This window comes from Octodon degus, unplaced genomic scaffold (assembly GCF_000260255.1).
Source record: "Octodon degus isolate 3935 unplaced genomic scaffold, OctDeg1.0 scaffold00079, whole genome shotgun sequence".
Classification (NCBI taxonomy): domain Eukaryota; kingdom Metazoa; phylum Chordata; class Mammalia; order Rodentia; family Octodontidae; genus Octodon; species Octodon degus.
In genome coordinates, this window is record NW_004524655.1 from 9,470,916 (window position 1) to 9,485,966 (window position 15,051).

General features: G+C 56.4%; 2 protein-coding genes across 8 annotated transcripts in view; one reads left to right on the forward strand and one right to left on the reverse strand.

Annotated features, from left to right (window-relative positions):
• Smarcb1 (SWI/SNF related, matrix associated, actin dependent regulator of chromatin, subfamily b, member 1) overlaps positions 1-685 on the forward strand; it is a 37,251-nt gene extending 36,566 nt beyond the window's left edge. For both annotated transcript variants that reach the window (XM_004636310.3, XM_004636311.3), the window contains exon 9: positions 317-685. In XM_004636310.3, coding sequence (XP_004636367.1) covers positions 317-356 — 40 coding nt within the window. In that variant the 3' untranslated portion in view covers positions 357-685. The remainder of the gene's footprint in view (positions 1-316) is intronic.
• Positions 686-2,490: 1,805 nt separating this feature from the next.
• Derl3 (derlin 3) lies at positions 2,491-5,364 on the reverse strand. Of its 6 annotated transcripts, none has more exons than XM_023720949.1 (7): positions 5,267-5,364; positions 4,954-5,016; positions 4,799-4,872; positions 4,587-4,680; positions 3,958-4,150; positions 3,521-3,611; positions 2,491-3,425 (listed from the first exon to the last, which is right to left on the reverse strand). In XM_023720949.1, the coding sequence occupies exons 1-7, from the start codon at positions 5,294-5,296 to the stop codon at positions 3,335-3,337; spliced, it is 636 nt and encodes a 211-aa protein (XP_023576717.1). In that variant the 5' UTR covers positions 5,297-5,364; the 3' UTR covers positions 2,491-3,334. The 6 variants fall into 6 exon arrangements, with proteins under 6 accessions (XP_023576717.1, XP_023576716.1, XP_023576715.1 ...); XM_023720948.1 differs by having other exon boundaries at positions 4,954-5,019; XM_023720947.1 differs by lacking the exon at positions 5,267-5,364 and adding an exon at positions 5,127-5,257.
• Between the last annotated feature and the right edge of the window lie 9,687 nt (positions 5,365-15,051).

Consider the following 15,051-nt stretch of genomic DNA (forward strand, 5'->3'; position numbering starts at 1 on the left):
CAGGCTCTGCCCACAGGCACCTGTCTTCCCAGGCAGGAGCAAGGCCCTCTTTTCCCCAGTGACAGTGGGCTCGGGGAAGAGCCTTCATTGCTAAAGGGAGGCTGCTGGATAATAATGCAGGGTAGGTTTCCCTACAGAGAAAAAGAACAGGTCTTGAGGTCCTGTCTGACCATAGCCCAGAGTAGGTGGCAAGGTTCCTGGAGAGATGGGCAGGTCCTGCACAGCAGACAGGCGAGGCTAGTGGGCTGGGGTCCTGCTGCACAGGGGGCTACAGGAGACACCTGGCTGACTCTCTGCCCCTCTTCCCTTCCTCCAGGCGGATGAGGCGCCTCGCCAACACCGCTCCGGCCTGGTGACCAGCCCGTCGGTGCTCATCTGTCATGGAGCATCTGGAAGATTGGAGGACTCCTCTCCTTCCTCTTCTGACAAGGAATGAGGCAAGGGGACGACAGCTCGGTGCCATTGAGGAGTTGGGGAGGGGTGGGGAATCTCAGGCACTCCAGGCCACCCTTCCCCACGGTGCATTCCGCTTGCTGAGCCCCAGTCCTGCTCCCTTCTCCTGGCACCCTCCCCAAGTGCTTGAGGTCAGGGAAAGGCCTCAGTTGGGTTGGATTTTGTTTTTGTATAGGAGCCCGAGTCAGGGCTAGCAGTACTTTTTAAATAAAAAGCAACAGGCCATGCTCAGCTTGTTGGGTATGGTGGCATAGAAACAGAGGGAGAGTGGCACACACCTGTATAACCCCAGCTATGGAGGAAACTGAAGCAGAGTCAAAAGTTTGAGGCGAGGCACAGCAGAACCCTGTGCCAAAATAAAAAATGACTTGGGGATGTAGCTCAGTGGGAGTGTCCCTGGGTTTGTTCCCCAGAACTGGGGAAGGGGACAGTGGGAGAGTTCAGGAGTAGTCCTGAGCTACATCTAGCTGGGGATGGTGCAGCCAAGGTTGGTACACCAAGCCTCACTCCTTTCTGCCTCTACCCAGATGGGTCAGTGATGAAGAGGTTCTACTTAGCTGCCCCAGCACCCTCAGGGCCTGAGGCAGAGCCGGTCCTTGGTTTCCTTGGGCCTTCCAGCTGGCCACCTGTCCTAGCAAGTGCTTGCAGAGGAGAAAGGAAGTGGCCAGGAGACTTCAGGGCAGAAGTCTCCCTGCGTTTCAGTACAGCCTTTTCTGTCTCTTTACCCAGGCGTAGGAGCTCTTATGCTGTCCCTGGAATGCCTTGCTCCATTCAGATAAATTACCACCTGCCAGGGGCCTTGCTGCCCTGGAGTCCCCTGTAGAGGGCCTGCTGCTGTGTGGGTACTGCCTGGATGCGGGAGAGCCTGTCCCAGCTCCAGCCACCCACAAAAAACAGGTTGATGAGGCTGGCCAGATAGCTCAGTGAATTAAAGCACCTGCTCAGGCAGATGCAAGGGCCAGGCATTCGATCCCTGCCTGCTGTGCCGGCCCTGCCCCCCCCTGCTGTGCCGGCCCTGCCCCCAGGGTGCACTGCGAGGGCTGCTGAGACTGGGCATGGCGGCATGCTTGCCTCTAATCCCATTGCTCGAGCATGAACAACGGGAGGATCACTACAGGTCCGATCTGTGCAGTTAGAACCTGTAGACCCTGCCTAAATACATTAGAAAAACAAAACAGGTTGCTGGGTCGAGGGGTCCTGTCTCCCCCTGTGGCCTGGGCCAGCTGCTCCCTCCCAAGGCTGTTGTGGAAAGAATGAAGACAGCCCTTTGCTGGCTTTTCAGGTTGATGGGAGTATGCAGAGAAAAAGCCAAGTGCCCAACTCCTTCCCAGTTACACTTCTGATGAGCTTGTCCTGGTTTGTAACGTGGAAGTGTGTGTGCCTTTAAGAAATGGACTTAGGCTCCTTGAGGGTGGCACATGTGGGTCTCTTTACTGAGCCACGGACTGCTGGGTAAACTGGACACACAGCTCCTTATTGAAGACAGTGGTTCCACACCCCCACCACTAGGCTGGTGCCATTCTTGGCAGCTGACAGGGCTGAGGGTCAGAGATGTCTTCCTCTGGAGGCATGTGACAGGGACACTGCGACCTGGCTTCCAGCTTAAGGCATGCCTCACCCATGTGGGGCAGGGCTGGGGTTCTAAGTAGCTCTTGGTTGCCAGGCTGTGGGCAGCCTGCCACTGTGAGCATGTCCAAGACCATGACTATTCTTGGAGAGTATACTCTCAGGCCCTCTGCCTGTCAGAGTGGAACTCTCCAGAGGCCCACAGCAAAGGGACAGCCAGGCTTTCTGGAAAGACCTTAAGCAACAGGGAGGATTCCAGGCCCGTTGGCCTTGGACACGAATGGGCTTTGTTGCTAAGGGCTTCGCCTGACCCATGAGGCAGGCAGCAGCCCTGCTGCAGCTGGCAGGATGTTGCCCAGTTCCTGCCTGCTTCTGTGCCCTGTAAGTAGTGCCAGCCTGCAGTGAAGTTGCTGCTGTACCAGGTTTTACTACAAAAGAGAAGGCAGACTCAGAGAACATTTTTGTTACCATAAAAATGAGATGTGGCTGCTGGAGCCCCTGTGCCGCTAAGCATCCAGGAAGAAGCCACAGTGGGAACAGGTCTAGAGCAATAAGAACAGCTGGCCACAGATGCAGCCCATGTTCTGGGGAGGAGAGGGAGGAAGTGGCTCCACAGGCTCAGCTTAAATGGCAGGGACAGCTCCCTGGAGGGTTCTTTCTGCCTTAGCCAGACACAGGACTGTGCTAAGGTGAAACTTCTCAAGGTCTGGGGTTGAGAGGGCCCTGTTTCACCTCTCCTGTGCCCCGACCTTGTGGGACCTCCACGTCACAAGCTGGGAAATGAAGAAAAGGCTCGCTTGTCAAGGTTGTTGGTGAAGATGGGAGAGACTGAGTAGGCATCAACCCAAGGGCACCACAGGCAGGGTCATCTCTAGAGTGGCTCTGAGTTCTGGCCCAGATGCTGAGATCTGATCAACCCCTTTCTTGAATGACAGGAAACAGAGGCCCAGGATAGGGACACATGTACCCCGGGGCAGTGGCAGGACTAGAGCAAGAACTCTCGAGTCTCATTTGTGAGCTCAGAGCTGCTGGGCATCCATGGGCAGCTTCATTGTCCTGTCTGGGCACCCTGCTTGATAACTTGCAGTTGGGCTGAGGGCAGGCTGGGCAAAGGCAATTGGGGCAGACAAGGAAGGACATGAAAGGTGTGGTGACCAAAATGGGAGCCAATGCTGGGGGCCCAGAGGCTGCAGGGGACTTTATTTGGGTGGGCTCTTGCATGGGCCCAGCCTCAGGACAGATTGGTCTGCTGTAAGCAGGAGCAGGGAGAAGAATGGACTCTGCTAGAAGCTTCTGGTGCTGGCCCAAGGCAGGCTCAGTGCTGGGGTGGCAGATGGGCTCCTGGCTGTTCCTCGGGAAGGGGCAGGTAATTGGGGTCCTCCTCACGAGCGTCTAGTAGCAGCTTCCTGTCAGGAGGGACCCACACTGAGCTGAGGCCAGCACAGGTCCTCAGGATGGGGAGCCACCTGTGGGGAAGGGGATTGTCATTTCCCACACTCACAGGAAGCCAGGGGTCAGCAGCAGCCTTTTGCCTCCAGGCTGGTTGGGGAAAACGTCCTCAAGGAAGTAGTAGATGTGGCCCACAGCAATCCCTGCAAGACAACAACACTGCTACCATACACAGCCTGGAATAACCACAGTGCTGGTCCTGAAGGACAGGCTTAAGAATCCAGAAGCAGACAGGACTTGGGGAGGGAACACAGGAGCAAGAGCCAGGAAAAGAACCTGCCTGTCATTCAAACCCCCCACAGACCCAGTCCAACATCAGCGGTCAGCTCCCGTTTGCACCAGCTAGCGGACTTGGGCTAGGAGAACTGGAAAAGGGGCTGGGGAGGTAGGAGAGAGGACCAGGCAGGTGGAAAGGGCCCCAGGGCATAAGCAGCCTGTCCTGAGGGGAGGGACCAGCCTGGGGTGGGCAGGAAGGATGGCCAGACTCACCAAGCAGGTCCACGAGGATTGAGTTGCCCAACAGCAGTGAGAAGCCCATGAGTGCCCAAGGCAGGAATGGTGCCTGGAAGGTGAGGCCAAAGAAGTTGACCCTCACCTGAGGGCTGCGACGGCTCCACACATACACCAGCATGGCCATGAGTGCCTGACCGAGGAAGAACAGGCTGCCCAGGAGTCCCAGCAGCTGGGCAGGAGTCAAGGCACCGTGGTGTAGGTCTCAGCTGTGCCCACAGCCCAACTTGCTAAGCCCCTGCCATCCTTCAGTGGTCCCCTTTCCTTGCTGTGTGGTCCATTCTGCGTCCAGGTGACGCCTCCAGCACTTAGCCTTCAGGTCCCGTGAGATCTGCCCTGCACACCTGTCCACCTCATCCCAGCCTCCAACCACTGCTGGCCCATCCGTTTGTCCAAGTTGTTAGCATAGAAGGCTCAGGGCCCGAGGTACCCCTCCTGGCTCTCCTGCACGCTTCCCTGTTGTACTCTGCACATAGCACTGAAGATCTATCCTTGGTCCCTGGAGCTGAGAGCAGAATGGCTGCTCAACTTAGCCTAAATCCCCATCTCAGTCCTCAGGGACCCGAGGAGCCGTGGCCCAAGGTTTTATGAACAAGATAAAAGGATACTGTCATAAGGGCGCCCCCAAAAAGAAACATAAAGACGAAGTCGGCTTTGCGCCCGCGGAAGGAGCCCTCCTCCAGCATTCGGCAGTAGCGGAATCTGCAGCGATGTTATAGGAAGTGCCTTCCCGCTGGGGCCTCAGTTTCCCTGCTTGCGGCCTCCCCCAGCCCAGTGCCCCCCTCCCCAGTCCCGCCCAGGTCCGCGCGGCACAGGATACACGAAGAGCATGTTGAAGAAGAAGCTGAATCCCAGGGGCCCGAAGAAGAGGAAGTTGGTGACCAGCCTCCAGATCTGCAGGGGTTGGGGAGACAGGCGGTCAGGTGCGGGACCCAAGAGGCCGCAATACAAAGGGTGAGGGGCGGGCGGCCTCACCTGGAGCCTCCTGAACACGAGGTGTGGGTTGAAGTAGAGCTGGAAGGGGCTGAGTATTTCCAGCTGCTGTGGAACCAAAGCCGCGTTAGCGGCGGGCCGCAGCACGCACACTGTAACCCTCCCTCATGCCTCGTACCCCATCAGGGGCTGTAGCCCCGACCCGGCCCGCTCACCACGGCAGTTGTGGTGAGGATACAAGCTGCAGTATAGGCCCGCGTCACCGGCGGCACCTGCAGGAACTCGGCCGCCAGCCCCCGCCACGCCATTGAACCTACACCTGCACGCTTGACCTGACCGACAGCACTAAGCCCACCTCCGAGCCGGGTCTGCAAGCCCCCCCCATCCCTTCTTTGGCCAATAGGCGTCTGAGGCGGGGAAGCGCCCGGCTACGGTGTGGGTCCCTGGGCTCAGTAAGCCAATGAGAAGAGAAAGGAGGAAGTCGGGGGCGGGCAGGGAAGCGCCGAGCGGGCTGCGACGGCTGGCCAATTGGCAAGCCCCGTTAGTGAGCACGTGGCGGTTGTTGTGCCTGCGGTGGCGGCGCGGGAGAAACCGCGGCCAATGAGGAGCTGCTCTTTCTAGAAGGGAACAAATAGCGAGAACCCACGAGGCCATCCAGGGGACTGGGTTAGGACTACCGCAGTAGTGGAGAAAAGACCTGAGCCGGGTGCGGAGACACCGGAAAACTGCAGGACCGCAAGGGTCCGGGAGGGGGCACAGGGGGCGGGGCCCCGGGGAGCCTGGTCGCAGTCCACTTGCCAGCGCGCTGATACTTGGGCGCGGCTTTCTCCCCTCTGAGAACCCGCCCCGGTCCCATAGCAAGGGAGGAGCTAGGGACAGTGCCCAGAAGCCCCGGACGCTCTCATGTGCCAGTCCCTATCAGGAGTACTCCCCCTCCCCACTGGGCCAAGGCCCAACATGGGGTCTGAGAGCCCCAGATGGGGTTTGAGGTTGTGAGATAGCTTGGAGTAAATGGGCAGCCTGCAAAGGGCCCAGTGGTGGAGGAGAGAACTCCATTCATTCGAAGAGAGAAACCTTTTATTGAACACTGGCATGTTGGACGGAAGGGGAGAAGGGCAGGGACCTACTGGCAGGTGAATGAACAGAATGTGGTTATCCATACAATGAAATGTTCAGCCTTGGGGCCGGGGAGATAGCGCAGTAGGATAAGCTCTTGCCTGGCAAGCGTAGGGTCCTGAGTTCAATCCCCGGTACTGGAAAAGAAAGAAAGAAAGAAAGAAAGAGAAGTTCAGCCTTAACAGGATTGGGGGAAGAAAAAAAAAAAACCAAAAAACCCAGGAGGGACTCTTACACGTGTTCCAATGCACATGAACCATGAAGACAATATGCTAAGTGAAATAAGCCAGTCCCCCAAAGACAGATAGTGGAAGATTCCCTCTTATATGAGAATGGAAATGGGAAGCTATCCTTTCATGGGTGCATTCTTTCAATTTGGGAAAAAGAAAGTCCTGGAGCTGGATGGTGGTGACGGTTGCATAAGAATGTGAAGGTACTCAACACTACTGAGCTGTACACCTAAAAATGGTACGGACAAATTTTATGTTACATACTTGATACTGCAGCTTTTTAAAATGATGATCTGTGTGTCTGCTCTGAGGGCAGTAGACTGCCAGAGGAATCTATGAGCAAGCGGACAACTTAAAGGGACGAAGATGCCTTGGGCTGTTCCCTGGGGCGGGGGCGGGGTCTAATGAGAGCTGAATGGTAGATTTGCCATAGGTGAATATGGCTGTGAGAGGAGCCTGAGCCAAGTGGTAAAAGGTGGTGGCCATTTCAGAGTTGGAGAACACTTGGGAGGAGGGAGGCGGGTTAGAGCCCTGTTCTGGTCTCATTGAATTTGAAGAACCTGTGACATCTTCACAGAAACTCCCAGCGTGGCACTGGGGAAAGGACAGGGCCCACAGTCCACCTGGGGCGTCAGGTACCACTAGGTCAATGGCACTTTTAGCTTGAGCCTGCTGCCAAAGGCATGCCAGTGGATGGGTAAAAGAAGCTAGGCCTGGGCAGCAACCTTCCTTGGTCAGGGAGAGAAGGCAAGCCCAGCCAGGAGGCCAAAAGCAGGTGAGGCCAGGAGCCAGCCCAGAAAGGCACTGGAGGGAGAACTAGGCGAGAAGATTGCCTCAGGTGGATGCCAAGAACAGGAGGGTGCCCCAGGTGTGCAGAGTGGAGTCCCCCACACATACCAGGGCCTGATGCGGGTGGATGGAGGGGATTTTGCTCAGCAGGGAGCACCAAAGGAAGGCAACATGCATCTGATGTGTTCCTCCCCAGAGCAGCAGAGGTTGGACAGAAGTGCTGAGAGTTGGGGCTGGGGCAGACTGAGGGAGCCTCCAGGCCAGGGAGAGCAGATCCCACCCAGGCAGCACAAGGGGAGCCAAGGCCTCTGACTGCCGCCAGGGCAGGCGCCACCGCTGGTGAAGGGGCCCCGCAGAGGGAGGTCAGGTTTCACACCGGCCTGGGGAAGGGGAGTATCCTGCATCCAGGCATTTAGCTGGCCCTGGCTGCCCTCCCCTCAGGGTCAGGTCAGGGCTAACAGGAGAGACGTCTGTCTCCCAGTGTTTGGGGGCTGATAAGACAGGCGCCTGGACAGGGAGCCCCCAGAAGCACATTCCTGGGAGGCGGGGAGCCAAGGCGGGTGGGAACAGCCAGCCCAGCCTGTATGGGAGAAAGCCCAGCCCCAGGGGGCAGCAGCATATGCTTCCTTTCAGCACCCTGCATATGCTCAGATGGGAGAAATGAGGCCGGCTGAGAGACTGTCTCAGGCCTAGGATGGGCCATGCCTTAGGTACCATCTGCACTGTCCCGGGCCCTTGGGGCCTTGTAGAAAGTTATTTATGGAGAGAAACTCTGGGCACCTTAAGTTCCAGGGGCACCGAGATGTGGGCACTGTTGGTAGTGTACCACCTGGTGGCAGCTGGACGCCTGTGCTAAGAACTACACAGGAGAAGGTCCTGGGGTCCCACAGCAAGATGGCCATGAGCTCTGCTCCTCATGCCACCTTTAGCTCTGTGTCTGTCCCAGTTGCAAAGCAGAGAACCTGAGATTCCCAGGTCTGATGGCCCCAGATGAGCCCTGGATCTTCTGTCCAGGCTCTGCCAGTGTCCATGGCAGGAGCTGCATGGCCACCCAGCTGCCCCCCTCCTCACTGCCTCACACACAAGCATGGATCCTCAGCAGCCTGTGGTGGCCATCCAGAAACCTTGAATCACCCCTCAGTCCCAGCCACAGGGACACTCCTGTCCTTTACTCCTCCATAGTGCTCCTCACCACCTCTTACTCAGGCCCCAACTTTTCTCCTCCAAGCCTTGTTGTTCATTTATTCATTTTCTTCCCTAGCAACCCAGATGTGCTTTCAAAAGAAAGGAAGGCAGGTGATAGAAATGCCCCCTACTCCAGGAAGCCCTCCTTATGCACCTGAAGAGCTAGAGCTCACCTATCTTCCTGTAGGGCCCTGACTGCTTAATTTTTAAGTGTATTTGATTCCCATAGCTATCCATGGCAGTGGCACAAACCACAAGAGTCAGAGGCAAGATGAATGGTTATGTCCCTCTTGGAGCTCTTGATGACACACTGCCCCTCTGCTGGCTCTGAGCACTTGTCTCTGCATTTGGGACCCTTTCCTGTGAGCATCCTGCAGGTGGACCCCACCAACCACGGTAGGTGGGCCTCCACTGCAGCTTCAGCCACCCCTCCCAGGAGCAGCTGTGTCCCTGCTGGCCCTTCCTGTCTGGGCCAGGGGTATTTTTAGCACCAAATCCGGAACCCACACCACAGCAGCTGCTCTTGGCCAGAGTGCAAGAACAAATCATGCAGGTGGACTGTGTCAGGCCTGGGCTGCAGAGGGAACTACCTAGCCCTGGCCCTGGCCCTTCTGATCCTAGCAGAATCCAGATGGTCCAAGAATGAGCTGGCCTCCAAGAACAATGGGGAAGGAGAAGGCAGAGGCAGGCAAGGGAGGAGTCATTCTAGCCAGCCTCAGGTGGTGGGAGCCGTGCAAAGCCCCGAGGTCACCTGGGGAGGAGGAGTTGTTGCTGCCCTGTGAAGCAGCAAGGAGGCCAAGTAGAGCTCTGTCCACCATGGTCTCTGTCCCAGTCCATAGGGAGCCATGGTGGGGGGGGGGGTTAGTGTAGAAGCTAAGTCACAAACAGACAGCTGCTTTTTGGAGGAAGAAAGGTACAAGGGTGGAAACAGTCATCCAGACAGAGGAGGAGAGCAGTGTGTGCAGCAGGTAGGGATCCATGCCCCGTGGCAGGGTGTGTGCCTTCTGAGCTCGCAGGGACTGGGGAGGGAAGTCAGGCACTTGATAGGGGAAGAAAGAGTTGCAGGGGTCAAAGCCACACACCTTTGCCAGTGGGAGGGCCAGGTGGTGCCCAGGTTCCCATGAGCCACCATGCAGAGCAGACACAGGTGAGGGCCCAGTTTGAGAGCCCACCAGTTGGTATGGGCAGGCCAGCTTCAGGGCCGTGTCCCTCCTCAGCCACATAGCCCACTCCTCCCAGCTTGGCCTAGGCTCTGAAGACCTGTCACACCTGCAGTTGGGGACACCATGACAGCTGTAGCCCTGGGGTCTGCACAGTGGAGAGCTCAGGCTGCATTTTTTTTTTTTTCCTGCAAAGCTTTGTTCCAGAGGGGCTCAGTCCTTCTTGGCAGCTGCCTTCCTCATGGCGGCCAGCACGTTGCTCAGCTCCTCACGCTTCCTCTTGGCGCGGATGTGCGTCCCCACCCGTTTCTTGATGAACTTGAGGGCGCGCTTGTCCTTGGAGACCTTGAGCAGCTCCATGGTGCGCCGCTCGTAGTGGGCGAAGCCGCACACCTCCCGGATCATGTCCCCCACGAACTTGGTGTGTTTGGTGAGACGTCCGCGGCGGCGGCTGTGCCTCGGTTTGCTCACATTCTTAGTCACCTTGTGGCCCTTGTTGAGGCCCACGGCCATGGGATAACAGAGGGCCACGGCTATTCTTTTTCAATGGTTGCTGTGGCGGAAGGTCAGGCTGCATCTTGATAGCCATGGAAATGCATTAAGCAGGGGACGTGTTATAGGCAGGTGAGTCAGAAATATAATAGGTAGTCAGAAGGGGCCAGGTGGAAGGCCAGATACCTCCTGACTGTGAGAGAGACACACACTCCTGCTGTGGGCCAGACCTCAAGACAGAAGATCAAACAAATGCTTACCTCCCTACAGATAAGCATCTGGGACTGACAGTCACCTTGAGGAAGCCAGGAAGAGTGACTAACCTAACCCCCTCGCTTTTCCATCTGGTCCTGGGAAAAATTTAGTTTTACCTGAGCAATCGTGCTTGTAATCCTACTGGTTGACCAGAGTTTTATCTCACCTCATGCCCACCTACTAGCAAATTCCCATGTTCCCCACCTTAGACCCACCTCACCTGGTCATTTTGCTCTATAAAAATCCCTAGAGAAGGCAGCTTCCCCAGGACAACCCACTTGGGTCTCCATCTGTCCCTCTCTTAGACAGAAGCTTTCTTTCCCCCAATAAGTATATTCTGTTCTTAACCTCCGTTGTTCCTAAAATTCTTTCTTCGGTTTTAGAGAACACGAGCTCGACCTAGGTATCTTTCAGGTCAGGAGTGTCATTTCCCTCTGTCACATGGAGCCAGAGCCCCGCTGCAGCACCAGGGCAGCACGAAACTCCCCTCCCTGCTTCCCCTGGGCCTCCGTGTACTCTTGTGTGAGTGGACAGGCTGGGAGGCTCAGAGATTTCTGGTCAGGAGCCCCTTCCTGGGGCAGCCCCCGCTGGCCCCATGCGCAGGCCACCAGCCTCTGCCCTCAAGAGCATATGCTCATGGGTAGCATCCCTTTAGGAAACGCCCTGTGGAGTCCCTGTCTCTCCCAGCCCTGTCCCTCGCTGTCTCCTGCCAAGGGCTCCCTCAAGCCTGTGGTCAAGAATGTCCATAGTGGCTACCTTTGTCCCTCAGGAGCTCTAAGAAGACACAGAACCCCCCCCCCAGCAGCAAGTCCACGCCAGTGGGCCGTTCTTGGAGAGTGTCCTGAGGAACAATGGTGGAACGGAAGGAGGAGAGGCCATGCAGGGCAGGGAGGAGGGCTGAGGCTGGATGGATGCTGTGCCGTGCGGAGACAACAGCTGCAGAGCCCCTCCGCCAGACCACACCACGGTTTTAACAAAACCTTGCGCATCAACACCCTCGGATGGAGTGGGTTGCACTACAGATAACGGGCTCAGAGAGGTTAGCTACTGTGTTTGAGGACACACAGCTAGAGGTAGCAAGACAGCAAAGTGCTAATTCTGGCTTTGCCACCATGAGGGTTGATGCCAGTGGGGAGGAGGCTAGCTACTCCCTACCCTACTGCTGGGACAGGGACATAAGGGCCGTCGCCCACCCATGTCCATGCAGCTTGGAGGAGAAACCTCTTTGCAACCTTGAGGCTCCCTGCAAATGTCTCAGACCTGCGCCCCACCCCCACCCCCAGCTGAGGCTTGGCTGGCTGTGGCTCCCTGCCTGTGCCTCCTTTCACTGTCCCTGACCCTCTGTGCCCCAGGAGATGGTGCCTGCCCAGCTCCCAGCTCTGGCTGACCTGAGCCCGAGCCCTGTGCCACCGCCACTGTCCTTAGCAGTTGCCAGTAATTCCCACTTCCTGCTGTGGCTACTGCTGGAATGTCAGAGCCATCTCCTGCCTGCCGCCAGGACTGTCTGGGGGTGGGGTGGGGGTGTCCTTCCCCTGCCTCTGCTATTTTTGGCCCCAGTGCTACAGGCTGTTTTGGGAGAAGCAGATTATCTGCTTGGCAGGGTCACTCTAGGGGATGCGAGTTCCCAGACACAGACCTGGAGACGGGCGGGAGGGACAGCGGAGACTCCCAGGCAGTAGGAGACCATGCTGGGTGTCTGCACCCCGGGGCTCCATGCTTTGGACCTGCACAGCCAAGGGTCCAGCGGCATGGCCCGAATGTGCTTCTGTGAAGCTTCTGTCACACTGTCCTGCAGGTGTCTCTCATGTGCCCAGTGGATGCCCTGAGCATCTAGCAGTGCTGGCTTGTGGCAGGGACCTGAGGGTCAAGGGCTACCCCTATAGGAGCCCCTGTCCAGGAAGTGACTCTGAGCCATTGGCAAGCAGAAAGAGACCTGGGGCTCTCCCACCTCCCCCAGAGGGTATTCACTTATCCCGGCCGAGCCTCAGGCTCTGTTCACAGCCACCCCAGGGGCTGCTCTCCCCATACAAGGGAGCTCCTACTCATAGCTGGGACGAGAGCCCAAGTATTCCTCTCTTCCCATCTTCCCATTGAGACATTATCCTGTTCTTTGTATTTTCCTCAAAACATTCTCCTAGTCTTTCCCCTTCAGGGAGTACTGGGGGGGCGGGGCTCTAAGTGCCATGGCATGCCTGCAGTCCAGCTACTTAGGGGACAGAGGCAAGAAGACTGATCAGTAGGTCAGAGCCAACCAGGCACATATCACAAGATCCAATCTCTTTAAAAAAAGAAAGAAAGAAAATGAATGTGAATTATAAATGCAAGATTAGGTACCAAAGTGAATATTTATTTAGAAGGAAGATGCAAACAAATGACAAATTTATACAAGGTGACAAACCACCTCCAAACATAAAATGCAGAGGAAAAACCCCTTCCCTAACCAGAAGCCTGTGGTTTAACAGCCTGTTGTGCCCAGGTGAGGTGGAGTTGGTAGAGACCCACGGGGAACCAGTGAGACACCCATGTGCCCTCCGCATACAGAAGAAACTGAGGCCAGGCAGTGGGGCCAGGACAGGACGGGCTGCCTGTTTCACTTCCACATCCCAAACGTGCACAGGGCAGGTGGTCCAGACACCGAAGGGGCCGCTTTGGTGTCTGTCCAACCCGTCATTCCCTTGGGGCCCCTCTGAAAGAGTGCGGACTCCCCCCTAGAAAGGCAGGCGTCAGCCTTTCAGACTGGCCTAACCGCTGCCCCATCTCCCACCCTCCCCCCTTCCTCCAGATGTGGGCTCAGCTGTATTTTTAGAACAGCCCTCCCCTGGACATTCTTTCCTTCTAATTAAAGATGACTTCAAATCTCCCCTCTGCAATCAGCCCAGTTGTTCAATCCTCAAATATCAAAGGGTGGCCAGGAGGCGCTGCCTCAGCTGGCTGTAGGCTTGGATTTGTTTTCTTTCTTTTTTAAGTCATTAAATTGAAAATGAGACCCAGAACCTGAGTGAATAAATGCCAGCTCTGGGGACAACAAAGCATGATTTGAGTAGAGACTGCAGGAGCTGCCCCAAGTCTTGTCCTGCACACCCCCTTCCCCACCCTGGGCTGCAGGCCCCCCAGCTTAGGGTCTGTCTGGGGCAAGAGTGGGGTTCACACTCCATGTCTGTCCAGGGTCCTGTGTCTGCCCTTGGGATGCTCATTACGGGCACACAGGGGCCTGACGAGCCCCAACTCCACTCTGCTGCCAGTCCCGCTCCTTGAGTGTGGGAAGCTGCACTCCTTGAACACCCATCAGGCCACACCCACCCTAACACTTCTTCCTCACCAGTGTCCAGCGATAGAGGAGGAAACTGAGGCTCAGAGAGCTGGCGAGCTTGGGACTTCTCAGCCCAAGGGAGAGGAGTAGCTGCCCAGCGCGGGGGTCCACATCACTCACTTCATTTGAACTGAAGGACCAGCCCTGCTAGATTGATCTCCTGGAGTAGAGCCCAGGCTTCTGGGGTCCAACCCAAGCCCTGACTCTAAGTTGCAAAGGGCCTCAGGCCCCTGGTCCAGCATGGAGGCAGAGGCAGGGTGGGGTGATGCCAGGTTTCTCAGTTTCCGCCCAAGGCCCTGAGCCACCTGGCACCTCACTGCTGGGTATGGGGATAGAGGAAGTGAAACTGCCCTGGGGTAGGTGGCATGGGGCAGAGAGCAGGGACATAGGTCACAGCTTCCTTTAAGTGCCACTCTACCTAGAGGCGCACGGAGAAGGCCTCTTTCCACCTACTGTACTGGAGCCTGTGCTCACCCTGAGCTACAGCCCCATCCCTATTTATTCTTTGCTTTGAAGCCGGGTCTCGCTAAACTGCGAATTTGCGATCCTCTCGCCTCTCGATGCTGCAATCACAGGCGTGTGCCCCTCTGCCCTGTGTTAGTCCCGGCCTTCCGCAGCGGGCAGGCGCCGCGGGGCAGAAGACTGGAGAGCCCGGGCTCTGTCGCCCCCTCGCGGCCGTAGAATGTCTCCGCAGCAATGGGGAAATTCCAGAGCACGTTCTTTTGACACCCCTTCCTCTCGGCAGCAATCCCTCGGTTTAGGGCGAGGCCAGCAGGTCCCCCACCCCATAGGGTCAGCCAGCCCGGACTCGGCAATCTGACGAAGAGCAAGGAGTTGTGGGGGTGAGGTGGGGGTCGGAGCTTGACCCTCCAGAGCCTCTGTCCGCCTTCCTCCGGAAGAGGAGCAAAGCCACACCCCTGTGAGTGTTGAAGGGATTAGCTGTAGGCACCTGGGGCTGCGCAGGGTGCATAGCAGGGAGCTGGAAATACAGCTGTCCCTTTCAGCACTCAAACCCGAGTGCCAGTGCAGGTTTGCTAAGGCAAAACCTCGCATTTCCTGGCTAAAGAATGATCTTATTGAATGGTTGTCAAATTTATGTGCACAGTGGCGGCTCTGGGACTGGCTGGTAGGTGGGTTTGGGGCATCTAAGAGGAATTTCAGGCAGAACCAAAGGGGACCAATCCAAATTTTGTACCTTAACCACATGACTGTCTTCAAGCTTCTATATAAATTGTGTATTCTTGCATGACATAAAGTATGAATTTACATGTTTTCAAACTTAATATAAAGACAATATAGTGTGTTTCTGCAGTTTTGCTTTACACAGAATTGTGATTCAACCAGTATTGACACTCTTTGTCTGACCCACCGAGTATCATGCCACAGTCTATCAATTTCTTATTTTTGGTGGTGCTCGGCCTTGAACCTGGTGCCTTGTAACTCTACTCACATGCTCTACCACTGAGCTACATATGCAGTTATATATATTTTTTAATTTTATTTATTTATTTATTTATATGTGTGTGTGTTTGTGTGTGTGTGGCCAGCTCAGCCCACCAGGGGGCGGGGCTGGCTGGCATGTGGTGCTGGGGGATTGAACCGC

Coding starts and splice junctions, on each gene's coding strand:
- Derl3 (XM_004636312.2), bottom strand. CDS start 5,219: ATGGCGTGGCGGGGGCTGGCGGCCGAGTTCCTGCAGGTGCCGCCGGTG. Junction 4,873..4,953: donor TCGTGTTCAGGAGGCTCCAG/GTGAGGCCGCCC, acceptor CAACCCCTGCAG/ATCTGGAGGCTGGTCACCAA. Junction 4,681..4,798: donor TTCTTCAACATGCTCTTCGT/GTATCCTGTGCC, acceptor ACATCGCTGCAG/ATTCCGCTACTGCCGAATGC.